Here is a 26,961-nt window from a genome sequence, read left to right as displayed (position 1 = left end):
TGTGTCCAGTTTTGGGCCCCACACTAAATGAAGGATGTGGAAAAATTGGAAAGAGTCCAGTAGAGGGCAACAAAAATGATTAGGGGGCTGGAGCACATGACTTATGAGGAGAGGCTGAGGGAACTGGAATTATTTAGTCTGCAGAAGAGATGAATGAGGGGGGGATTTGATAGCTGAAAGGGGGTTCCAAAGAGGATGGATCAAGATTGTTCTCAGTGGTAGCAAATGACAGAACAAGGAGTAACGGTCTCAAGTTGCAATGGGGGGAGGTTTAGATTTGGTGAAGCACTGGAATGGGTTAGCTATGGAGGTGGTAGAATCTCCTTCGTTAGAGGTTTTTAAGGTCAGGCTTGTCAAAGCCCTGGCTAGGATGAGTTAGTTGGAGATTGGTCCTGCTTTGAGCAGGGGGTTCTACTATGATTCTTCTCCATTACTTGTGAAGTGCTTCCTTTGCCATGCTCTATGTTAAATTCAACCTACTTCACAGGCTCTCAGCAGCCATTTTTTTAAACTGGCTATGAAAGGACAGTTTTTCAAAATAACGTTTGTGTATGCTCTTTAACTGCATGGGGCGAGTACCCCATCTGATGGGGAATGCTCCTACCAGCAAGCCCTACAAAGGCAGAATTGGGTTAAGAGTGTGGCAATGTTGACACACACTGAGGATGTACATTTTTCCATTATGGTCTGGAAAAGCACATTAGAAAAGAACCACATTTTAATTTTTCCAAAAGGAAAACAGATTTTCATTCCATAAATACATTAGCAGCAAACCCTCCAATCATCACCAGCACTTCAGGTGGCTAAGATTTACAGCTTAGTAATGAGTAATATATACTATCTGGACAATTTCAAGCCTCTGGTGGTCTGAAAGCCACGTAAACCCATCACAACTTAGCACATGTGGAATTAAGTAGGATCACTACGTGCCTCATCTATTGAATTAGAAATTAAAAGGCAACACTTAGCCGAAAGCCAAATGTTGGTCTCCTTTACAATTTTTGTGGCCAGGTAATTGCTTTATTCACATTGAGTACTGATTTTTAACCAAAGCCTTAATTTGTACTTCTAGAAGAAAAGCTGAGAATTTGAATGCTCTGTACTATGCTCTATGGCTCAGAGAGAGAACACAAAACCCTTTTAAAGTGTCAAAATACACAATCATTTTTCTTTTAAATCCCCAACATACTTTCATGGCTTTGGCAATTCAAGACTGTTGGCTCACAGGTTCCTATGGTAACCAAATCACATTTTTGTTTCATGATTCTTCCATCCAAAGAATGGAGCCAAGGTAACTTTGTCAGTGTTTATGAGCAAAATACATGAAAGACAAGAGTCAGTCTGTGCACAGTGTATTTTTATGATCTCCTTACTGGAAACTGTTCCTTGTCAACAGATAAGTGCGTCATCCATTCTCATTCAGAGTTTTAGCCAGAGGGCTTATTAAATAGGGATATAATGTTTCATTGATAAAAACATGATGCTTGGGGAAAGGGGAGTGACTTTTCCTCCCCAATTTTACATCTAAAGTTTTCCTCCATCTTTCGTCACTTATGTCCAGAGAGCGAGTCATCTGTTGCATACACTCCACTGTTAATCCTACAGTCTTCAGTCCTCACTGACTCTATTAGTTCTTCCTCCTCTGAATCCTCCTCTTCCTGGGCTGAGAGACTGGATGTGGGGCCTTTACAGATTTTTAGGTGGCGAGTGAGGTGGTATTTGGTTAGATAAGCCTTGGAGCATTTTTCACACACATAGTCCCTCTTTCCTTCATGGGAGTTGAGATGTTTCTTCAGGTGATTTGTCCTCAGGAACAGCTTGTCACACCTGGGACACTTGATCTGCCGTTCTCTACAAGGGATTGAAAAAAAGTCAGATTTTCCTCATGATACACAGCAACTATAATGGACAGGACTTGTTTAAGTGATTAGAGGAGTATGGGGAAAAGGGGTTACTTTAATCACTGTTACAATGTGCTTCCTAATTTAAAGGAATCAGTTTGAAAATGATTTCACATACGGGGTGAGACAACTGCACAGGGTTTACAAGCAACTGTGTGCATATAAAGGCTACATATCCTTAGTGTAGGTTACTTTGTCACAGTGGCAATAAATCCACTAGGGCCAACAACGGTATAGCCTCGTTATCAATCAGGATAAAGTTCTTCTGGGATAGAATTCATTGACCAGAACAGTTTTGTTAACCAAAACTCGATGCTGGAGCAGGAACTTGAAATTTGGCCAAATTATTTATTTGAAAAATCTCTGTTCAGTAGACACATTAAGAGTTTGGCAGCTAAATGCTCTATAGATTCTGTCTGCACTGCTCCACACCAGGGCTGCTGGGGGCTGAGCACTAGTGCTCATGGCCAGCTGCTGATATACCAGAACTGGGAGCAGGGAGACTGCCTGCCCTGTGCTGTCCAGTACTCCCCTGCTATCTCAGACACTGGAGAATAAATCGGCCTGACAAATGCAGAAAGGACAAGAACTGGGAGGGGGATGGGTGGAGGAATTAGATTCAGACGAGCTCAGGGGGCAGGGGAAGACAGATTGGATGAGAATCCCAGGGCGGAGACTGGGACTGGTTGGACAAAGACTGGGACAAGGAGTTGATATGTGAGAATGCTAGTGAGGCTGTGGCATGATTTCTGATTCTGCATGGTCACATTGGAACTTGGAGAGTTTTCAGCTGAGAATTAGGGATGAAAATCAGTGGATTACCTTCCTTCCCAAAACTGAGGGTTGAGAATGCTATTATACAATGCAAGCAGGATGATTTGGGTTTTCTCTGCAGTAAGAAAAGCAAATTTTGCAGAAGCCTTAGAAGGTTCAATGGTAGCTTTCCTGTCAGAATATTCCATCCTCAACAGATGGCCAACACCACAGCCATCCTAGAGTCGATCAAGATGCACTTCCCCATAACCTAGAGTGATATTTATTTTCTCTTGAATCCAGATTTCTGAGTGAGTTCACAGTATTCTATATTGTCCAGATCTGTTATTTACTCCATAGGCCTGGTCTAGACTTCCTGTTGGTTAGCTGCCATACTTAAGATCACTTACTGTGTGTGGGTGAGTACATGCTGTTTGAGGTCCTGCCTCCGCATGAACAGCTTGTCACAGTAATCGCACTTCAGGTTCTTCTCCCCAGTGTGGATGACCATGTGTGATTCCAGGTGAGCCTTTTGGGTGAACGACTTGTCACAGAGGGCACAGCGATAATTTTTCTGACCTAGAATTGCACACACACACAGTGACAATGACGTCTGCCAAAAAAAAAACCCATCATTCACTACAGAAAAATCTTTCCCTGAAACAGATTAAGAATTCACCTGTCTATTCCTGCAGCTCTGTTCCAATCTCAGCATGAGGACCTATTAAAACAACAGTCTGGGCTAGCCATGCAAGAAATCAAAATTTGACCCCTGAGCTCAATTCAATCACTCCAGAGCTGGGAGCTTTATAAAGAGGCAGGACACCCAGATGCTGTGTTCAGCCAAAAGGTCTTTGCAATTGCAACATAAATAAAGTCAATCTAATGAACAATTTGTATAATCAAATATTTTAAGCATGTTGGGGTACATCTGAATGGAAAGTCCTCTAACTCTAAGAGTGCTGTCATTAAGAGTTCAGTACTGGATCTTCAGACTGGTATTTCAGGGTTAAGAATTGGGACACTGAACACAAACAGTGCCTGGGTCCTATTCCTGGTTTGGCCACTGGCCTTCTGGGTGACTTTGGGCAAGTCCACTAATGGCTATTAGCCAAGATAGCTGACTGCCAGATGCTGGGACTAGACAACAGCAGATGGATCAGTTAATAATTGCCCTGTTCTGTTCATAGCATCTGGAATTGGCCACGGTCAGGAGACAGGATATTGGGCTACATGGACCATTGGTCTGCGCCATATAGCCATTCTTATGTTCTTACATCCCTGTACCACTCTGTTCCCGTTTCCCCATCTGTAACATGGGGATAATGATGCTAACTTCAAAAACTCTGAGCTATATCGATGAAAAGTGCTATATAGGAATTGGGAATTATTACCCAGGTACCCATTTAACTAAGGCAGTCTGCAAAGATATTTACCTTTCAATTTCCTGCCTTAAAAAAAAGTTTATGTAGTAAACAAGCCTACTTTGTGGCTCCTATAGTCCTATCATGTACAGCGAAGTAATTTATCCTAGGATTTAGGGCTGAAGCCATAAACCTCAATCAATATAACTGGTGCCATCCACAGGCTGACAGCTTATTTAGATTTAACCTCTGAGGACTGAAGAGTCTGGATAAAGGCTTGGTTATGTGCCTCAATGTGATTAAACCAGTGACTGAGGAGTTACAGCTGGCACAGGTGGATTACTGTCAGTTACCACCTGACAAGTGTTCAGCAGTGTACATGGAAATGAGATGGTGGGTCTTAGTCCAGTTCCTAGTGAATAGGTGTCCACATCACAAAACCCCCAACATAACTGGCACTCATGTTAGCAGTCTCAGCTCACAGGGTCAAGAACTGAATGGACATGGACTGTTACTCTCTCGCTCCATAGGCAGTTCCTGGATACTAAGGTGCTGGAGGCCTTATAAGTACCTGGAGAGAGAGAGTGTCCTTCCAGGTCAAGGCCGAAGCATGTAGAGGCAGTAGCTGGGGTAAGTCTGCATTGCTGCTGTATGTATAGGGCCTATTTTGTGAATGAACAAAGGATTTCAGTCTCTGGGGCTGATAATCGGGCACCTTTTGCCAGCAGTAAGTTTACTTCAATTCAAACAACACTCTTTGTGAAATGGCATCTTAAAGTGTGACTCAGGCCATCTGCCTTACCTGTGTGTATCTTGAGGTGAGTCCGGAGGTTGCTGGGATCGCTGAAAGCTTTGCTACAGAAATCGCACTTGTGTGGCTTCATGCCCATGTGTCCCATGAAATGGACATGAAGTTTGGAAGGAGAAATGAAAGCTTGGGGGCACATGGAGCACTTCCACTTCCTTTCCTTACTGTGGCCCGATGCATGGCTGCTGCTGTGCCCCTGGCTGGGGAGGTGGTTATGGATGTGGCTGCTCAGATGGGCCTTAAACTCTGTATAGGAAGTGCATTCCTTTCCACAGTGACAGACATGCACATCTGGGTGTTCAGGGACACCTGTAACCCAAAAGCATTTCTTTTGATTAGAGACACCATTCCTTCACACACTCAAAACATTTGCTGGCCGACTGCATAACATGGCTGCATACCTTCCCCAATTTCAAATCAAGTTTTGTGGTTTTTCTACAGCTTGTTAAATTGAGCCTTACGCTTGCTTCAAAGGGTATCAACAGACTACAGTGGGTTATGGTACCTGTTCTACCCAAGAACCTTGAGAACACCAACTAAAGTTATTCATATGCTACAGGATGGATGAACTGCACTTCAAGTGAAGTAATAAGCTCAAAGGATAAAGGTCTGGGAAATCAGAATTCTTTCACTGACTCAGTCACTCGCTGTGCTACCTTGAACAAGTTTCCGTGCCTCAGTTTCCCCATCTGTAAAAGGGTGATACTGATTCTTATTCACCTTTGTAATGTGTTCGGGATCCTTGGGTGAAAGGCATTATATAAATGCAATATATTAATAGCAGTAATAGTACTGAGCCAAATTCTGGTAGATCTTACTCAGTTCTTAACTTAATTTCAATGCGAGTTTTCCTCAATAAAGATTAACTACACCTGGGTAAGGACTTTAGATTTTGATCTTACAGAATTATGGGCAGGAGCGGCATCCTCCAACCCTTGAAGTCCAATGAACAAGTAACAGTCTCTCCTCCTTTGTGCCTGGTTCCTCCTGCTTGAAAACTAAAGGTCGACCTAGAGTTCCCTTCTTGTCAATCAGTGTTGGCATCTATATGGCTCTCAACTAAGCCATGCAGATGAAGGGAAGCTTGCACTGCATTTGGTACTATACAAATAGTTTAGTTCAGTGCCCTGATCCTTCTGTAAGCGCTAAGTTCACCATAATTTGTTATGTGGAAATTTAAACTATGAAGCGCATTACACCCATAGCGGTTATGACCACTCAAAATCTGGAAAATCTAATGCATCATATTATTGCCTCTCCCAAGTTATGGATGACAGAGAAACAACTCTTTGTCACGTTGGAATATGAAATCTTTTCATTCTGATCAAAGAGAAATTAAAGGGCTGCTATAGCAATGGTGAAGAACCTGTTATTTACACATAGTGAACTGGAATTTATAGGAGTACACCACCACTCAATATCAAGCACTGAAAAAAAAAACTTAAGGAAATCCCAACGTACAGCCCAGAGGCAGCACATAAAAGGGAGCTCAAGTTCGACTTTGTCTGTAAAAGCAAATAAATGCGCCTGTCTTCTTACCAATCTGTCTAGCATAATCCCGACTGTAATAAAAGAGAAGCTCTTGTTCAGGAGGGATGTCCCGCGAGGTGCAGAAGTACATTTTTCCATCGTGGGGATAAGCTACCAGATTCTGCTCTTCTCGATTCCTACACCAACAAAAGAGCCTTTAAACACCTTTCAAAATTGTCAGCTTGGGAACAAAAAGCAAAGCTATCAGTAGTACTAAAAGACAATGGAATCTCCTTAAAGAACTCTCAGTATCCTGTGGGGAATTTTCATTTCAGAAACACTTCTTCTCAACTGCCATTCTATCACTTCCCTCATTCTTTATTACTAGGGATGATGACATGAAGCTCATTTATTCCTATTGCTTAGTCCCCTATAAAGTCATCAAGCATTTGTGACATCACAATTGGTTGCTGTGAAAATAACTGACATCACAGAGAGCAAACTGTGGGAAACGAGCAGATGACCTCTTAAGAGAACTAAGATCCTTTCTCATGCTAATACCCCTAATAAAAAAGGCAAGGAAAGAGAAATACAAAATGAGTCTGAGCCCTGGTCTACACGGGGAGGGGAGGGGGGGGGTCGACCTAAGATACGCAACTTCAGCTACATATCTTAGGTCGACTTACCTGGCCGTGAGGACGGCGGCGAGTTGACCACTGCCACTCCCCCGTCGACTCCGCTTCCGCCTCTTGTGAGCTGGAGTTCCAGAGTCAACAGGGAGCACGTTTGGGGATCGATTTATCCGCGTCTAGACGAGACACGATAAATCGATCCCCGATAGATCGATCCCTATCCACTGATCCGGCAGGTAGTGAAGACCTGCCCTAATAAGCAGAAATAGCTGAATTTAAAGCACTTTCAAAGTTTTCCAGGAGGCAATAGTGTCTTGCTGGCCTTGCAGATCAATGGTAGAACATGCAAGCAGCACTGCACCACTTTGCTAGAAGACCCAAGGCCAAGAGCAACTTCTTGATTCCTGCTCACTAGCCTGATGAAATGAATTACAGAGGAGACCCGCTCTGTCTCATGCAGTAATAGGGAAATTATTCTATCCTTCCTACTGACCCATTCATGGGGCAATATTAACATCAGTTTGCACCGCTCTCCTTGCAGACTCCCGGGCAGAGAAAAAGGCACAGCTATCAGTAGGGATTAGGAGAAAGGCAGTGAACCCCAGAACAAAAGGATGGTCTTGGCCCACATTGCAGTACCTGGGAGCATCTGATCAGTAAAGCAAAAAAGCAAGCAAATGCCATCTTAACAGATCTATTTTAAAAAGTGAGAGGAAGGGAAGAGAACACTAGATCACCATATTAACAAAAGAAGCAGCTGGCATAAGGCTTGAAAGGACAAATGGCTAGATTCAATTCACAGGTTCGGAGTGATGCTTTACCATATAATTAGTTCACCCCCCATAATACCCTGCCCAGCCTCTTGCTTGCCGCTTTACTGATTTTCTCCTATCAACAATCCCAGCTTCCTAGAAATCCCTCAAAGGCTCACTCAGCACCACTCTTTAATTATTACATAGGGCAGCTACTGCAGTGGGCTGCACATTCACTCTTCAAAATTTCTCTAGGCCATGGGCAGACTTTAGAGTCACATGGAGTCAAGGGGACTGGCTGTTTGTGCCAACCCTTCCCCTCCCTCACAGTTCTTTCACCCCAGCTTCACTCCACACCTGCCCCTACTCCCCTGCCCTGCCCTGTACCCGTACCCCTCACCTTCCCTTTTCCTTCCATTTAGTTGACCCCTTTGTAAATAACCCCTTCCAAACAAACAAATAATGGAATTAACATGACATTTGCCACCAACACATTCATACTACTTGTGTTCTACCCCACCCTCACCCTGTGTCTGTCTGGTCTATTTTCAAACCTCGCCTCTTTCCCCCACCCCGCATCTGTCTGTATCCATCTGTTGTCTCTTGCCTTATCATAGATCATAAGCTCTTTGGGGCAGGGACTGTTTTTTTGTTCTGAGTTTGTACTGTGACTAGCACAATGGAATACTGGTCCATAGGTGCATGGGGCTCCTATGCACTATGGTAGTACAAATAATACATAGTCTTTATTAAAAAAAAAAAAGGACACCATAGGGTCCAACTCTGCTCAAGCTGGGTAAACATAGCTCTCACCGAGCTCTGCGTACAAACATCATCCAGTTACACTCATTTTCATCAGTTGTAATGATGTAGAACTCCAGGACGCCATTGTGGTACATCTGACAGAAAAAAACAAAACAAACAGCGTCAGGATAATATGTGGCAACGACTTTGGTCAGAGCTCATCCCTTTCTTTAGGAGAGGAATTGCTTACCCAGACTTAGCAAGACGCCCGTTCCAGCAAGACACCTCCCACACAACTGCCATCTGCTTCACTGTGTCTTGCCCATGCTACCCCCAATGGTGAACCAAGCCATAACAATATAGGGGCACCTAAGCTACAGGAAGTTATTTAATGGCATTTCTTCTCCGAGCTGGTCTTCAACCTCAGAGGGCAACACTGTACCTTGCACAGAAGTTCCCTGATCCCTCCATCTAACGGGCCTTGCAACAATCCCACATCCTTGGTGTAGAGAGAAAAGAGTCAAAGGGATATGCCCTGTTCCACCCCCTTTCCCCAGGCTCCGTCCCTACCTCTCTCTGTCTGCTCTACGGAGCTGTGTGCACGCTGCTGCTCTTCCCCCTCCCCCTCGCTAGGGCCATCAGCTGATTGGCGCAGGGACAGAGAGGAGGAGGGGTAGGAAAGCACCACGCTGGGGGAAGAAGAGGGGGAGGGGGGAAGCTTGGCTGCTGCAGAACCAAACTTCTGCCTCCTGCCCCCGCAGGGGAGAGTGATGGGTGGGGGGGCTGAGTGGGCTGGGGGCCGGGACCGCGGCAGGGAGCTGCGTGCCACTCAAAATCGGCTTGCGTGCTGTGTTTGGCACACGTGCGTAGGTTGCCGACCCGTGATAGACATTAATGAATGAATGTGATTCATTTTTCATCACATCTAATAACATTAAAATGTGAAAAAAGATTGCAGGGAGGTAAGCGAGGGTATAAGTGTGTACACCAGAATGAAGGTTAAAATGATTTGTTGGCCTGAATTAACTGATAGTCTTCAAGAGTGTTACCTCTGCATAGTCACCCTTGTCGGACTGGTGCCTCCTGGCATCAAGCTGTGGGAAATTTTTACAGTAATGTTGATTTGGGCCATTCACCCTCCCTCCCCATCATGGAGGGTTCCAAGGGTATAAAAATGGGAGTGGCCCCATCTATCCCACAGCTGCTTCCCTAAGTTTGGAATTCTTGATCTGAGAATTTGAAGTAGTGGAGGGATGGAGAGTGAATATGCAGATTTGAGACTCTTGAAGAACAATGGCTGGTAAGTAACCGCTCTCTTCTTTGAGTGGCCTCTGCATACTACTGCTTGTGGAGATTAGCAAGCAGTACAAATACTCTAGAAAGACAGGCTGAGGAGTTCTAGGTGAACAAGGAATACAAAATTGGTAAAACTACGTGGCAGGTCAAAAGAAGTTACAGCATTTCACTCTTACAGATCAGACCTCAGTAAGAGAATTTTTTTTGATGCAGACACCTACAGAGTTTTGAGTAACAGCTTTGCAAATTCTATGAAAAAAACAAAACAAAAACAAAACAATAAGACATGCAATGGATGCTGCCTTTGGATCAGCTGAATATGTTAGATGTTACCAGATGAATGAACATGTGCAAGTCCTCACTAGGGCATAAGGGATATTTGGGGAAATACAGACAAGTTAGCCGCCAGCATGAGATGAAAATAGAGATGACTTGAGACTGGAAATTGAGCTAAGGACACTAATCAAATAATTTTTCCCATATGGACTACAGTTTATAGGCCATCTGACCTCTACCTCACTAAATCTGTAGGATGTAGCTATGGCTATGAGTAATGCTGTCATCACTGGTGCACGGTACAAATGATACTCTGACCAATAACAAACCAAAGGTCCCAAGGACTTTGTGAAACAAGACTCCAACCCCAAAGCAAAAAAGATATATGGACTGGAGGGAACACTCGTGAGATCACTATGAGAATGTCTACACTGCAGTTAGACACCCAGGGCTGGCCCATACCCTGGGTCACAGTGTAGACTTCCGGGCTCAGACTGGAATCTGGGTGTTAGGACTCTGTGAAATCATGACTGGAAGAGTTATTTACTCCTTCCAACAACACAAAAAAAAGCATGTGGTACCTTTGTCTTTTGCACCTTAAATAACCTGAGGCATAAGCGTCTCAGGTGAGAGTACTGTCAAGAAAGAGTGATGCCTTTGTAATCAATCAGTTTTATGGCGGTCATAGACATGTCACCTTATTGGTAGCAATTGCCATGTGCTGACTAGCCAAGGAATAGCAAACACATCAACGATCCCAAGGAATTATTCTTAATGTCAGCTGAGAATCCCAATTTTACAAGTTAAGTGCTTTCCCACTGGGCACTGAGACTGGAGATAAGTTTAAAACAATATGAAAACACTTTTAAAGGACCTGCACCTGGCAATGCAATAGAATAGATTCCAAAGACATGGCACCAGATGGCTCAATCTAATCAGAACTGAGACTTCTGGTGCAAAGGCAGCATGGTCCTGGAGAGGCTGCCACTTTTTTTTTCTTTAAATAATAAAGCATTGCTGCTTGGAATCTCAGAGCTGTCAATATGCAGTTGACTGAACATAAACAGGAGAAGCATGCAGAACCAGTTATCCAGCATCAGCAGATGATAGGGGTGTGGACTCCAGGAAAGCTTTTTGTGGCCTGTCTTCAGAACAAAGCATTGATACTGGTGTTTGGAACCTAACTGTCTCTGGGTACCAATGGCCTTGGATGGTTTCAAAGTCAGGAAATTAGCAGTGGATTAGCAATTGTATTCATTCCCAGAGTTTCAGCACTGAATGAGACTCAGTTGGTACTGGAGCCACCTCAGTCGGTACGGGAGCCACCTCAGTCTGGGCCAGGGAATAGTTTCCAAGGTTTCAGTACCGAGGGTATCTTGGCACAAGGTCATCTCAGCTAGGGTTTCAGAGCAAAGAAAGCTCATGGCAGTTCCTACTAAGAACCCTGACCTGGTTACAGAAACAGTTCTACTGATTTTGTTTAGAGGGACTCCCACAAAAGGAATACCTATATCCTCATTCAACTATCTTGCAGACCCTCCTGTAAGTAAACCATCAGCAGACATCACCTCTGGGTACTATTTATATAAGACTAAGTATCTGACACTGGAGGGAAAACATATTTCTGGGACCAGAGACCCAGATTTGGGAGTGATGACTCAGTATCACCTATAAACACAGAATCAGTAGTGCTAGGATTTCAGCATCAGACTTGGTCATTCTAGATAGATCTGCAGACCTCTGAGCCATTTAAACTAGGCACTGAATCCCACTGCATGCGTTTCTCCTGGACCTGCACTGCTGGATCCTTGACACTTGACTGCCACGTGTAGAGCTGATGGTATTAGAAAGTCAAAAGTGACAGAGCTGGTGCTAGAAAATCAAGGGTGTCCGAATCAGCTGACTTTGAGAGATCAAGAAACCTTGGTGACACTTATGGATGGCCCAGAAAGGAAAACTAAAGGTTTTAAGTGCTTTCCTACAGCAAATGACCTATCGCTTTGGTGGGGACTCCACACAGTCTGCAATGTAACCAAATAAAACAGTACTGATTCCAGGAATACAAATGAGAACTCAGTGTGCAATACTATGGAATATTGGAATATTGGTCATCACAAGTAGCCCACTCCAGGACCTAGCCCTAGACTACAGAATGTTCCATTATGTTACAAGTTTAACTATCAGTGCATTGTATTATATCAGCTGTTACTAGTCACCTGACAAAGGCCATATTTCATAGCTGGTATCATATACCCCCCCACAAAAACAGCCTGGATTTGGGGATGGGGTAAAGAGAAGAGAGCATTCAAGTCACAGTTAAAACTACCACACTGGCAAATTTTGACACTGACGTAAGATTTAGGGAGACATGACATACGCTGACCTTCCAAATGTGATTGGTTGCCTTGTCTGTCCAATCTGCTACTTCCAAAGAGTGACTCTGTTGCCCAATCAGAGGTCCAAAGCAAGTCCTCACAGGAATGGTCTCCCGAGTCCACACACCTATCAGCAGAAAGGCACTGACTGCAGAATCAATTAGTTAAACAACAAGTCAAACACAACTAAAAGATGCAATGTTTGTGAGATAATGTTCTGGGGGTTATACCTGGGCATCAGACCATAAAACCTTGTGTTCCACAAATGGGCTACAATTATTATAGAAACAAGAGCCACTGCCATCATACAACACCCCTGGGAGCCATTTTGTTCTAATTACAATATTTATTTTTGTTTTCTAAAGCAACTCATTACTTTCAGGTGAGCTGTAAAACTAAGGTCCTGACCATTTATGCCTATTAAAGATTTTATGGCATTTTCTGCAGAACCAGAAAATTATCATTTCAGTACCTACCTAATTCCCATGAATTTAGCCTACCAAATTGCCAGAATTGTTGCTGGGCATTGTGAAGTAGCTTCTGCATTTCTCATCAGAGGCAAATTTATTTCTGTGATGAGCAGAGAAATTCCTGTATCCATATTATTATTATTAAATATTTATATTTATAGCCCCACACCAATACATTTGATGGCTTCCAGGAACAAAGCGGAAAGCTCACAGAGCACAAGGGTAATCTGTTCCCAACAAGAAGCATCACTAAGCAAACCAACTTCTCTAGCTGAAGTTTCCAACTAGTCTTCAGACCCTTGGAGAGTGCAGTGCAATAATCCAATCTTAAAGTGACAAAAACATGGATTATAATAACGAGATCCACATCTAAAGGGAAGGTCACAATCAACCTGCCAAGTGCAGATGGAAAAGGCGGCACTTGAGCAATTCTACTACCAGAACACCCAGCAGCAGCTAGGGATTCAGCAAGACCCCCAGACTGCAAACCTGAAGGTATGTCCACACTAAACAACTGCAGCTGTGCCTCTAGCATGTCTTTGTAGACACTTCCTACAACAACAGGAGAGGTTCTCTCATCAGCACAGGTAACCCACCTCCCCAAGAGGCGGTAGCTATGTCAATGGAAGAATTCTGTCGCCCTTGTGCTGTCTACACCAGAAGTTAGGTCGACATAGCTATGTCTCTCAGGGGTATGGATTTTTCACACCTCTGAGACATAGCTATGCCAATATAAATTCCCAGTGTAGGCCAGCCCTAACTGATAAATAGTGGTCAGGTATCAACTCCACTGTTTCTTCTGGTTGTTTTCCCCAAACTACAATTGGTATCTCTGTCTTGTCTAAGTTAAACCTCAAGCAGCTAGCTCTTGTCAAGCTCCAATTTCAGCCAGACACTGGGAAAGTTACTTAACTGCAGTGTCTGGATTTGATGACATGGAGTCCTAAATCTGGGTGTAATCCACATACTGAAGGTAACAGAGCCAGTCTGCTTCACTGACTCCCTTAACTACCTAATAACCAGGAAGGATGACTTAATAAAACCCAGTAAAAGAGAATTTGTAAAGCAGATGAGCAATCATCCAATACTATCTCCCCACACACCCCAGGTGGCTTCCCCCAAAATAAAAATGGATTGCACAGACTCAAAAGCAAGTCAATCAACCCAGTCAGGGTCTGCGGCACATCAACAGTACTAAAGTTGCTAGTAGGTCTAGCACCATAGCAGCATATTGGAAACCTGATCTTTATCCATTGCCAGGAGATAATCTTCCAACACAATTAGTACAACCTCTATACCATATTCAGGTCTAAAACCAAACTGACTGGTATTAGGAAAGTTAGGAATCATTATTGCTAGAGCTGCCTCGTCGCAGATAATCTCTTTGATAATCTTCCTCAAAAAAAGAAGACAAGATAGGGAAGGACTGGCAGTACTGACCATGACAAGAGAGAACATGTCAGTTCTTCAGCTGGTGTAAGTCGGTCTAGTTTCTTTAACTTCAATGGAGCTATGGAGATTTACACCACCTGGATCTTGTTTGATCTGAATGGAGCCTTCTTTCAGAAATGCTGGCTCCTTACTCTTCCACACATCAACAATCTCTTCCAAAAGAGACTAAATACCTCCTTGAATGAAATATGTAAGTCTAAAGTTATATTTTACTTATTGTGGCTGTGTAACATTTCCAGCATTGAAAACAGAATATATTTTGCCTAGCCAGGAATACTGCAGGACCTATTTGTTGCTGAATGGTTACTAAAGAGAAACATCTCCTGCGCTAACGTTTTGGCTAGACTAGACATTAAAAGTATGTTACAACACACTAGCAAACACGTCTGAAAAGTCTAGTGCAGACAAGGCAATATATACTTTAACATGTGCTAAGCAGGGTGAGTTGAAGCTTAGGCTTTGCTCCAGCCTTCCATTCGACCATTTAGCACATTGTAAAATACACATTGCCTTGTCTATACAAGACTATCCAATGTGTTAGTTAACACATTTAATAAGCCACCCTAAAACCCTAGTCTAGGCAAAGCCCAAAAACATGGCCACAAACCAAAACTCTTTTGCACACTATAAGTAATCATGGTGACTGTCTGAGGGGAACACCTTTGGAGTCACCTTCTTAATGTGTAGACCCTTTCCTATTGTGTCCCATAACTATGTTAATACCACTGGGGTGTGTTTTACTGATGTGTAGAGATATATGATAAATAGATCTTCCTTACCTACTTCAGGTCCCATGATAGACTGCCGGAGAACAAGCTGTTTTGGGAGAGAAAGTCTGGCTCGGCTCTCTATTGGGGTGTCAGGAATGAAAGTTACAGGCCCATGATCTGGGCAGTCTGATGGGTAGGCCTTGTCACACAGCGTGCACCCTGTGGGTGTAGAAAAAGGACAACACAGATCAGTGAGGTATTATTTATTATTTGTATTACAGTAACACCAAGAAGGCCCCAATGAAAACAAGGCCTCACTGTGATCAGCCCTCTAGAAACACACAGTAAGAGACAGTGCCTGCCAAAGATCTTACAATCCAATTAGACAAGACAGACATAGGGTGGGAGGAAGTACTGTTATACCCCTTTTATAAGTGGTGAATGGAAGCAAGAGAAATTAGGGCCTTGTCCAAAGTCAGATGTGATTATATGTTATATATTATAAACCTATGACAGAGCTGGGAATGGAGAAATCCTACCAGGATCAGACTATAGGTTTATTCTGACTGGTAACTCATCAGCTTCATTGGATTTTAACCTCATTAATATTAATATGTAGTTTTAGTCAGAAGAGCTACTATGTAAAAATGGACCCTTCTTACTCCACATAGATTTGCTTCGCGATGCCTCTGCCTACTTTACTGACTTTAACAAGTTTTTCTAATCTTATCCCTGCATATCCAGTATACTAATGGAAAAGGAAGTCTATTCTTCCTTATGCATCAGCAAGAAAACTGGAGCAGAGTTCTTATTGCAGCATCCTTTTTACTGGTACTGATCCAAGTGGTAGAAAAAGCAGCTTCATTTGAAATCACAGGTGGAGTAAGATTTTCTGGCAGTTAGAAAATACCGGCAGTTAGAAAATACCGGCAGTTAGCCATCTTTCTGACTTGCATATCCAGCACATCTGACAAGTAACACGTAGACTGCTCATGTGTGTAGAATTTTTTAGTGAAGGGAGGCTAAGACTTCAGGATTCTTCCATTTCACCACCATCTTAGAGGGAGTTTTTTTAAGTTTCCTGTCTATGATCTTGTCACAAGAACACCTTCCCTCCAGCAGAAACTGAAACCCCTGTAGAGGGACATATTGGTATATATTTATACTGTGTGAAGTCTATCACTAAAATTGAATTTATGGAATGCCAGTGAAAGGAATGGAAATTTTTTCCCAAGAGCTCTCAGTGGAGTAATTTCCAATAGCTGTCACTAAACATAAATCTCTATAGAACACTACTGAAAATTATTTCCATCCATTTTAAATACAATTGGGAGAAGTATTTTACACTATGACTGATTGTCACATAAAGAGCTTGCTGCTCTACTTCACTATGAACAGAGCTGACAATCTTCACTCCTCCATAATACCTCATCTCTTCACCTGGAAAAATGCTACATACAAATTAAACAATGGCAGATTTGTGTGTGCATCCTGGAATGAATGTGTTATGGGTCAAACTGCAATACCCTTACTCAGAGTGAGTAGTACCTCCACAAGTGGTCTCACCAACTCCAGTAGGACTAATTGTGGTATTAGGTATATTCAGTGTGGCAGGTGGTCAGCTGGTATAAACTGTCACAGCTCCCATAAAGTCAACAGAGCTATGACAATTTATACCAGCTGATGGTGTGCCCCCAAAATGAATAATGGTATCATAACCGTGGCCCTATATGAAATACATATTGAATGACTATATAATCACATCCATATCCATTGCTGGATGGATGAGTGCATAGGGCTGACATTAGAATGGATTAATGCGTAAGTATGACACTCATGTTTAGAGCAACTGCAGTAACAGGTTGATAATGTGAAACAGCCCCTTGTTCAACAACCGAAAGACAGCATGGAAATGAATGAAAATACAAAGTAGAACACTTAGAATGGCAACATTAACTTAAAAAAAAAACTGGACATCTACGTCTCGTAGTGGAATGGATGAGAAAATTCATTGCCCATATTTTATCTGAACATTAGTACTCCTATCTAGAGAATCTCAAAGTATTTTACAAATAATAATTTTAGCCTCAAGAGATGTCAGTAGTTATTAGCCTTGGTGTGTGCTTTGTATTGCCCCCATTTGTAAAATGGAGGTACTGAAAAGAGGCACCAATCTCCCACAGTAACCACTGAAAAGAAATCACGCTTAAAGTAAGTAGAAAAAAATCTCTTCCCTCCTTACTTTCATGTATCTGGCCACAAACTCATTTTATTCAGAAGTAAAATGAAAAGCTAAAATAAAGCTTTCAGATGGGAAGTTATTCTTTACAATAAAATGTAAGATGTCTACACTGCCAAAAAAAAGGTGTGCTCTTAATCTGGGTTAGCTAACCTGCATTACCTAATTGGGGTTGAAACAGCGGTTTAGACATAGCAACTCTGCTTTTAACTGAGGTTAGCAGCTCAAGTTAAAGCCCATACCAAGCTGCTAACCCCAGTTAAAAACAGTTGCTGTGTCTACACCGCTGTTTCAACCCCAGGTTAGCTAACCCGAAATAAGCACATACCTTTCTTGGGCAGTGTAGACAAACAAGAGTAGCATTCAGCAATGCCATCAATTTATGCTTTGTCAAATCCTTACCATCATTTGATATCAGAGAGATCCAATTAAAAAAAATCTTTACATGCACATAAAATCATGCAAAATGTGGAGATTTTTAAACGAAATGTGTTTCTTCTTCAAATGCATGACTAGTCGATTGGGGACTCTGATGGGGTGTAGTAGGACAGAGAAAGATGAATACCAGATTATGACCATGATACTGAAATTTAAAGGCCTTCATATTAAAATCCAGCCTCACAGTTAAGTGGCAGAAAGCCAGCCAGACAGGTGGTAGAAGTACAAGACAGACACAGATCTCCACCACAGGACATGAACTTTGTGATCATCTCAAGCACTACCCTTCAGGCAGTCCAGGAGAGATGGCAGGCTCTACAGCAAGTCCCGAACTCCTCTTGAAAGATCAGTTAGCCTCAAAACACAAAAACCCTTTTATAGGGGTCATTGGAAAAAAGTTAGAAGAATGTCTCTTCCCCTCCCTTCTGGATTTTCTGTTGAGTGCCTCATTTCTCATGGCTCTTTACAAGTCATTCTATGTTATAATCATGGATATATACATGTGATGTAATTAAAACTTGTCAAATTAAAAAATTGCAATAAATTTCTTAAAGGTCAAGAAATCCACAAAAGCCAAAAAGTTCACAGGGTAATGATTAAGGTTCCAACCTCCAGGCAAAGTGAAAAGACACACACAACAGAATGATGTTAAAATCGTGACCCACTATGCCTAGTTGTTGGGAGCTTTAATCCTCAACTGCACATTTTCCAGCTTTTGTGGGTTTGCTTAATGGTCTTAACAGGTTCCCCCCACCAAAAGACGTCCATTAGGCTCGCTGAAATAGTCTTGATATTCTCACCCCTTATAACAGTTACATGATAAATGTTACCCAGAGGCAGAAGCAAGCACACCTGCACACTCACATATGGTAAACAAGGTAGCCATATTCTCCTTGTTTGAATTGGAGTCTTCCATTTGCAGAGATGATGGTACAAAGGCAAGATTGTCTGAAGACACATCCACATGGCCTGGCCCCATGGCTACTTCCTGGTTTATGGAAGAGACAGCCACAGGCTCGAGACTGAGGCCCACTTCATGCAAGGAGACAGATTCCAGGGAAGTTAGGTTGTGTGAGGTAGAGAGCGCCACGCTCACAGAGTTGGTGCTCATGGCCACGGTATGTATGGAGTCATTTAGTGTGCTGTCCGATATACCGCTTACCCGGCCTGCAATGTGGTCAGGCTCCATGACAACAGGAAGCTCCAAAGTGCTACCATGAATGGGTATGACACCACTATGACCCACTGCATCTGAAGCCAAGTTACTGCCTACCGTGTCCACAGCTAATGGTTCATGATTCCGGGAGCCATTTGGGATTTGTGAATGATCCCCAGCTACATCATCCATCGTAAGCTCCTCAGTCATCCCATCAGTAGATATTGGACTGGTTACCCTTGAAACACTCTCCATAGCGATTGTGGTATCCAGTGCTACATCATGGCTGTCACTAGGGTGCAGGCTTTGAGCACCGTGTGTGTTCACTGCACGAGAGTCCATGGAGACAATCCCTGGTTCCAGTCCCACAGTTCCACTGGGCTGGAAGGGATCTAGGGCTGAAGGATTATTGGAGACAGATAAAGCTGAATTGCTATCGACATTTATAGTGTTGGGATGGATGTACTGAGGTGGAGGTCTGTCAGCTAAATAAGATAAAATACCTGATGAAAGGGAAGAAGTGGAGAAAAGGAAAAAAAGAAGAGAGGGTGAGTTTACAATATCAATTTTCAAACAGTAATAAACAATCCACCACTGCAATCCATTTCAACACACTTTATTAAGGTCTGGATACCTTATGAGTCTGCAGTTTCCTTTAAACATGCCCATTTGTTTTCAATTAAGTTAAGACAAGACTCAGGTAAGTCTTGCAAACACAAACTCTTGGCAATTCTGAAACATCCCAATCACAAAGAAATATGCGACCACCATACACCTTTACCAGTTGCAATATAGGTGCAGTTTAAATTTGTAAAATTATGATGAGTCACCTCTGCTAGTTTCCATCCACCAATGCAAATGCTCCATTAATCTGATAAACTCAGGATGGCTAAGCCTCTGGCAACACCTGACCCAGACTTCATAGTACAAGGAGTCAGAAAGAGTTTACATGGAAGTTTGGGTATAAGTATGCTTTGCTTTCTTATAAATAAGAACATCTCAACAAAATCTTCAAAAGACTGCTAATGGAACTGAACATTTCATACCATGTGATGACACCCATATCTTTCTGTTAGGATTAAAGAAACTGGAGGAACTTCTTCAGGATTTACCCATTTATTTTAAAATATATATTTTATACACTTGTTTCAATTATCTGTATCAGTCAATATGTCTGGCTGCAGTTCTTCCTCCAGAACCCATCAATTCAACTCCTGGATCAGCTGGGAGAGCATCATTCAAGAGTAACATGAAGGCATTTGCTCTTTTCTCTAAGGGCTAAGTCACCACCTCTTCTTCAGCAATCCTAAACCTTTTTGTGCTAGGGACTGACAGCCCGATATAAGAACCTGAATCCTAGTAGACCTGCCCATCAGCACCAGCCACCCAGCACCCTAGCAGACGGTCTCAGGAGAGTTGCCAATGGTGCACTGTAGGGACAGGAGGCCAGCACCTGTGCTGGCTGTTCAGGGCAAGCCAGCCTTATGTGGAGTATATGGTCACCATGCTGAGGCCTGTGAAAAGCTGGGAAGCCTCAGCAAAACAGCGGGAGCACAGCCCTTCAGCACTCTGTTAAGGGGAAGGAGGTGGAGCACAGCTTTCAGGAAGGGGGCAGCGGCCCTTTGCCCCATGCCCTCCCCACAGGCTGTACAGAAAATAGGGCAGAAAACGGCCCAGGCAACCTCCAGAACCCCACCACCTCGCCAATGGAAGGGCAATTGCATTAAATGATATGATAATTCTCTGCACTTAATATAGGCGTAGAATAGATTTATTAGACTTGAGGAAGAACCCAGGGTATTTTTCATAAGGAATACCGTGCAGAGTATTCTTTCACAGTCTTAAGTAGGCACAGATGGAAAAAAAAAAAAGATATGTAATTCTTCAGGTGTTCTCTAACAGCACCTATCTCAACTTCAATCTTCAAAGCTATACTACTTACCAGGTAGAATGTGTCTGAAGTAGCTGCTCTCCAGGTGAGGATAAGGTGGTGGAGGTAGGGTGTAGTTTCTCTCTGGTATACCACACATCACTCCTCGATCTCCAATACCCATTGGGAGCATCAGAGATAGGGCTGAGGGCAAAGAACTCAAGGAGGGGCCCAAGTTTGGAATTGCAACAGGCAAGCCTGCAAGAAGAAAATGCCCATTAAAAATTCAGTGGAACCATGTAAGTTTAATGAACATGTAACCAAGACAAATGTTTACTAAAGTCTTACAGGTTTAGTTCAGTGTAGGAATATAGTCAAAATTCCCATTACCGTTAATTGGGGAACAAATATTTCATAATGAGCTCTTCAATCTAGCTAATAAAGGTATAACCTGAGCCAATGGCTAGAAGCTGAAGCAGGACACATTCAGAGTGGAAAGAAGTCATACATTTTTAAGTGTGAGGGTAATTAACCATTGGAATAATTTACCAAGGATATTGGTGACATCACTGGCAATTTTAAAATCAAGACTGGATGTTTTTCTAAAAGATATGCTCTAGGATTTATTTTGGGGAAGTTCTATCACCTGAGTTAGGCCACACTAGATTATCACAATGGTCCCTTCTGTCCTTGGAATCCCTGAGTTATGCAGCCAAAACCACACACAATGGACTTAGCTATGTGAATTTACATGTTATCTATTATAGGGGTTTCCCCTAGTTAGTATAATGAAAGGTCTCAGCTTTCATGTGCATATTTAGAATGCCGCCAGGAGCAATCTGAGGGATAAACAGAACCCAGTTTCCTAAAGCATGTTCTACATCTGCCTTTTCCCTGTAACTGCTGATTTTTATTCTTGTGAACTCCCAACATGTAATTTTTACTGATTTATTAAGATACAAGTACATGCAAGTATTACGGTTGTATTTATTGTTAGCAGTTAGAGCTTTTCTGTTTAACATTTTTGAAAGTTTTTGGTTAATTAAGAAAACGTTAAAATACTAACTTTTTCATTTCAAGTTTCTTTAAATTGTGTATCATTTTCTTTAGTACAAAACTTTGTTTATTAATTTTATTATGGCGCTGGGATGGGGCAAAAGGGGTTAATGAATGGAACAAACAGCAAAAGGAGAAGGTAAAAAAGACAGAAGGGGAGAAGAGAGAAAGAAGGATGTACAGGACTATGGAAGGCATGGGAGATAAGCCTGACACTGGAAGGACTGTGAAGATGCTGGAGCAAACAACTGATCAGAAGACAGAAACCGTCCAGGGTTCAAGTTGTAAAAAGCAGTCCACTGACACTGCTGGGGTCAAGGGACTATCCAGATATTGAGGTCATGGAGTCCTAGCTGGGCCCACCTTGCCTTGCTGCTTCTCCCAGGGGCTGGTTCTACCCTGAGAGGTCATGCTCCATTTCCCAAGTGGCTGAGGCAGGTAGAGTATCCCCAGAAGAAAGATCACCCCTTCTAGAATCTGGGGTTCTGCTAAGATCTAGCTGGGCCTCCTGCCCTATAGCTGCATTTTTATATACTGTCTCATTCTCAATTACGTTTTCACTTGTAATGGACACTTCTGTGCAACTTCCTGAAAACCTTGTCAAGAAAAGAGGTGTGTTTTATCATTTAATATAATCTGAGCGTCTTTTTTACATAGTCTGGGGCAGATTTCTCAGCAACAGCTCATATTTCGAGGGACTCAAACACCACAATGATGAATGCAGCACAAAAGGAGAGAGAGAGAGACAGGTAGCTCATTAATACCCTATTAAAACAAAAATGAACTGAACTGTGTGGGACACATCCATTCTTACCACAGAAAGCATTGCTTTTGCCTTGTCTACACAAGCAGCAACTTTCAGGTGTCTCTTCCTCCCACAGTGTGGTTTCTGACCACTAGATCAAATGTCAGGTCTGCTCAAGTGTGTGATCATATCACCCCCTAAGGACTCCAGCCTTCAGAGGACAAACCCAGATGCCTCTATCCAGCTGTGAGCACTTCACACTTATACTACTTTGGTTTTCAACTGTCATGCAAAATGCAAATACACAGCAAGTGACAAGTATCAGCCCTTCCTGCAACTCTCCAAGTTACCTGATGCTGGTATGGCATTGTGAGTGGGTGATGCAGTCAGTCCCAAGTGACTTCCTGAGACAGGCAGGGCATTGCTCACAGAGGATGAGGTCAGCTGGTCCATCCCTACCGAACTCAGGTTCATTTCATTCATCCTACAAAAAAAAAAAAAACAAATAGATCATTAGTTTGTTCAGTTCTAGAAAAATAAGATTTGTATACAACATATGTCCACCTTACTAATCTAAGCAGACAATATAGTTTCCTGCCCATTATCAAATGGCATACATAATTTTTGTAGATAACATATCTAATGTTAATCAAATTATATAAAATAAAACAAAAATAAACAGTAAGACAAAAATCAGATCTTAATTCCTTCCCTACTGCCCAAATATTGAACTATGTTGCTGAAATATCCAGTTCCTATAGTACAAAAGAAAGGAGATCTGCTTTAAGTCTCCATTTTTAGGATTCGTCAGATTTATCTTTTGAGGGAAGCTATTTAATTTCATTTTTTATTTTATTTTTTAAATAAATGACAAACTAGAAAAGAGCTCTCAAGTATCAAAATACTTTACTGTGATCTAGATTCTGTAAATATATCTTTACAAGACTGTCACCATAATTACAAATAACTGTACTAGTTCCTTCTATACTGTCAGAAGCTGGATTATTTATATTAGAAGTTGAACAGCACATAAACCTTAAAAATGCCTATGGATTTAAACTTATTTTTTAAAGGCAGAATCAAACTAAATCTTTTTTGGGTGGAACAGATGACTCAACTGGTAATAGTTGTTTGCACTGTTGTTATAGCTGTATTGGTCCCAGGTTATTAGAGAGACAAGCTGGGTGAGGTAATATCTTTTATTGGATCATTGGTGAAAGTGACAAGCTTTGGAGCTACACAGAGGTCTTCCTTGGGTCCTAAAGAAGAGCTCTGTGTAGTTTGAGAGCTTGGCTTTTTCACCAACAGAAGCTGGTCCAATAAATGATATTACTTCACCAACCTTGTCTCTCAACTAGGTACAGAACCTTCAACTCACTAAGAACTAGTCTACACTGTCAACGTTAAAGCGCTACCGCTTGTGTAATCACAGCTACACAAAAAACCCACCTCCACGAGGGGCACGGCTCCCAGCACTGTAGGACTGTCTACACTGGTGCTTTACAGCTCACACCCCTCAGTGAGAAAGTTGCAGCGCTGTAAAGTGCCAGTGTAGACAAGCCCTTAGTCCATTATGGCCCTGAAAAGTAGTGACAAACTCACTTCCACAGGATGACTGTTCTGCAGGTAATTAATTGGTATTCAAGCCAGTACCCTTAATGGACATGTGTACACATCATACATGAAAAAGCCACTATCACACTACACCAGAGGTGGGCAAACTACAGCCTGCAGGCTACATCTGGCCCACGGGACCATCCTGCCAGGCTCTTGAGCTCCCAGCAGGGGAGGCTAGTCCCCGGCCCCTCCCCCGCTATTCCCCCTCTCCCGCAGCCACGCCGCTAGCGCTCTGGCCTGCCGCTCCTGCTGGGCAGCACGGCTTGCGCCCACCCACCTCCCAGGCTTTCCAATAAGCCAGTTGCCATTCTGAGTGGCATGGTAAGGGGGCACCGGGGGGGGGGGGTGGATAAAGGGCAGGGGGTCCCGGGGTACAGGAAGCGGTTGGATGGGGCAGAGGCTCGGAGGGGGGGACACGACAGTCAGGGGACAGGGGGTGGGGGGGTTGGATAGGCATGGGAATCCCGGAGGGCCTGTCAGGGGACAGGGGTGTGGTTAGGGGTTGGGGCAGTCAGGAGACGGGGGGTTGGATGAGGCGGAGGTTCGGGGAGGTGGTCAGGGGACAGGGAACAGAGGGGATTAGATGGGGGTGGGATTCTCAAATGGGGATCAGGACCCCTCAGGAGGGTCACGAGGTTATTACATGGGGAGTCGTGAGCTGTCAACCTCCACCCCAAACCCCGCTTTGCCTCCAGCATTTATAACGGTGTTAAATATATTTAAAAGTGTTTACAATTTATAAGGGGGATTGCACTCAGAGACTTGCTGTGTGAAAGGGGTCACCAGTAAAAAAGTTTGAGAGCCACTGGGATGGTGGTGGGATCCCAGGGGGGCGGTTAGGTGCGGGAGGTCCCAGCAGGGGTCAGTCAGAGGACAAGGAGCAGGGGGGGTTGGCTGGATCGGGAGTTCTGAGGGGGCAGTCGGGGGCGGGAAGTGGGAGCGGATAGGGGGCAGGGGCCTGGCTGTTTACCCAGCCCTCCATGCAGTTTCCCAACCCCGATGTGGCCCTCGGGCCAAAAAGTTTGCCCACCCCTGCACTACACACTCGTTGACAGTCTCAGAAGTCAAGGACTGGTTCAAACATGGATACTAAACTAAACCATTAAGGGGGCCCTTCCAAAACAGAGAAGACACATACTTGGCAGGATTGAGGGCAGCAATTCGGATTGTGTCTGCCTATTTTACCTATTTATGTTGATATCCCCAGCCCAAGACTTTCACTCCAGCACCTATCACCAGCATTTAATTCGCATAGAAAATGAGAAGGAAAAATATTTTGCAGAAGTAGCCAACGAAATTTCAAATCCAAGTAGGTTAACACACATTTTCCTTTTCATTTAAGGTTCAAATCTACACGCACCCATGACCAAAATTTCAGTTTGGGGATTCAAGTGCTGATCCTGACCAAACGTATGCATGTGCTTATACTTCCCACTGACTTCCACGGACCAGGGCATTTTTCTTGCTTTGAGGAAGTCTGCCCAGGGATGCTCCCATCCTGGGAGGTCCTGCCCCTCCATCCCCTCCCCCGCAGCTCAAGCGGCTGCGGAAAGCCCCCGAAGGGGAGGCTCGCCCAGCAGCCAGCACCAGGCGCAGACACCAGGGCAGGGCTGAGCTCTAGCTCCGAGCGAGCTATAAACCAGGGTGCAGCTCAACTGCGAGTTTTACGGGAGACTTTCAATGCCTCGATTCTGGCCGGGATTTCCACCGCCGGGCGCCCGAGCTGCCGGGGGCTTTCGCACCGCAGCGGGACGGGGCCCAAGAAACTGACACCTGCAGGCTCCAGGGGCCTCAGCTGCGGGCCGGCTGCAGGGGGCCGGGCGGCCTCCTGGGCCGCAAACAGGGAGACAGCGGCGGCGCCCGGCCCCGATCCCGCAGCGCCTGGCGGGGACAGGGGCCGGCGGGCAGGGGGCGAGGCTCGGCGCTACCCGCGGGCCCCGTCACGCTCCCCGGGGCCCCGCCGCTCACCTGGGGTGCACGGGCCTCGTCTCCCGCAGGCGGCGGCAGCAGCATCGGGCCCCTCAGCCCCCGCCCTCCCGCCGGGAGCCGCTCCCCGCTGGGGCATCCGCCCGGCTCCCGGGCCGCGCTCTAGGGGAGCCGCCGCCCCCGGCAGCGAGCGGCAGCCCAGCGCCGGCCAGAGCCACAGCGGCCTCATGGGCCGGGCGGGGAGACAGCGGGCCGCCGAGCGGCGCGAGCCCCGCCGAGGGGAGGGGGCCTGACGCCGGCACAGGCCGAGAACCCGCCGGCCTCGGCCCGCGGCGCCGCTTCGGCTTTGTCCAGCAGCGGCGGCGGCGGCGGCATCCAGGAAGCGATCCGCTGCCGCGCTTGGCTCTTCCCGCCGGGTACCCACCTCCCGCCGCGTCGGAACCGCCGCTCTTCGCGCAGCGCCGCCACCTCCCCCGGCGTCCCAACCGCCGCATCGCCACCTCCCCACGCTGGGCCGCGTGCCAACCGCCGCTCTTCCCGCAGCCCGCCACCTCCCCTCCCGCCGCTATCCACGCCCCAGTGCAGGGATTTCCCTAGACCCCGCCCCCAGTTACATGCAGTGCTGCCAATTTAGGCCTTGGTTGGACATTTGAAATGAAAATGAAACATTAATACACACGTTAAAAACATGCACAGTATATGAGAAATTAGTTGTACCTGAGAAAGCATAATGGATATGAAAAGGCTGAACAAAGACTAGCTTCCTCACACAGCTGTTATTTATGACAATGTTGGTGCATTCGTTTTGGCTATATTGGCCTACCTAATGATTTCAAATTATTATTTATAAGCAAGGTCTGAATGAGTTCTCCCCTGACAGCTAGTGCAGGGCCGCCCAGAGGGGGGGACAA

The 26,961-nt window shown here is 44.4% G+C and overlaps 1 protein-coding gene across 4 annotated transcripts; it reads right to left on the bottom strand.

Moving 5' to 3' along the window:
* Positions 1 to 1,499: 1,499 nt before the first annotated feature.
* On the bottom strand, positions 1,500 to 26,416 carry PRDM4 (PR/SET domain 4). Of its 4 annotated transcripts, none has more exons than XM_054032607.1 (11): positions 26,093 to 26,416; positions 22,858 to 22,991; positions 20,779 to 20,964; positions 18,533 to 19,339; positions 15,073 to 15,222; positions 12,380 to 12,519; positions 8,494 to 8,579; positions 6,366 to 6,493; positions 4,821 to 5,135; positions 3,065 to 3,233; positions 1,500 to 1,851 (listed from the first exon to the last, which is right to left on the bottom strand). In XM_054032607.1, the coding sequence occupies exons 2-11, from the start codon at positions 22,988 to 22,990 to the stop codon at positions 1,548 to 1,550; spliced, it is 2,418 nt and encodes an 805-aa protein (XP_053888582.1). In that variant the 5' UTR covers position 22,991; positions 26,093 to 26,416; the 3' UTR covers positions 1,500 to 1,547. The 4 variants fall into 4 exon arrangements, with proteins under 4 accessions (XP_053888582.1, XP_053888599.1, XP_053888591.1 ...); XM_054032624.1 differs by having other exon boundaries at positions 12,380 to 12,498; positions 26,093 to 26,415; XM_054032616.1 differs by having other exon boundaries at positions 18,545 to 19,339; positions 26,093 to 26,415.
* Between the last annotated feature and the right edge of the window lie 545 nt (positions 26,417 to 26,961).

This window comes from Malaclemys terrapin, chromosome 1, assembly GCF_027887155.1.
Source record: "Malaclemys terrapin pileata isolate rMalTer1 chromosome 1, rMalTer1.hap1, whole genome shotgun sequence".
NCBI classification, from domain to species: domain Eukaryota; kingdom Metazoa; phylum Chordata; order Testudines; family Emydidae; genus Malaclemys; species Malaclemys terrapin.
This window is presented reverse-complemented; position numbering and strand designations above follow the sequence as displayed.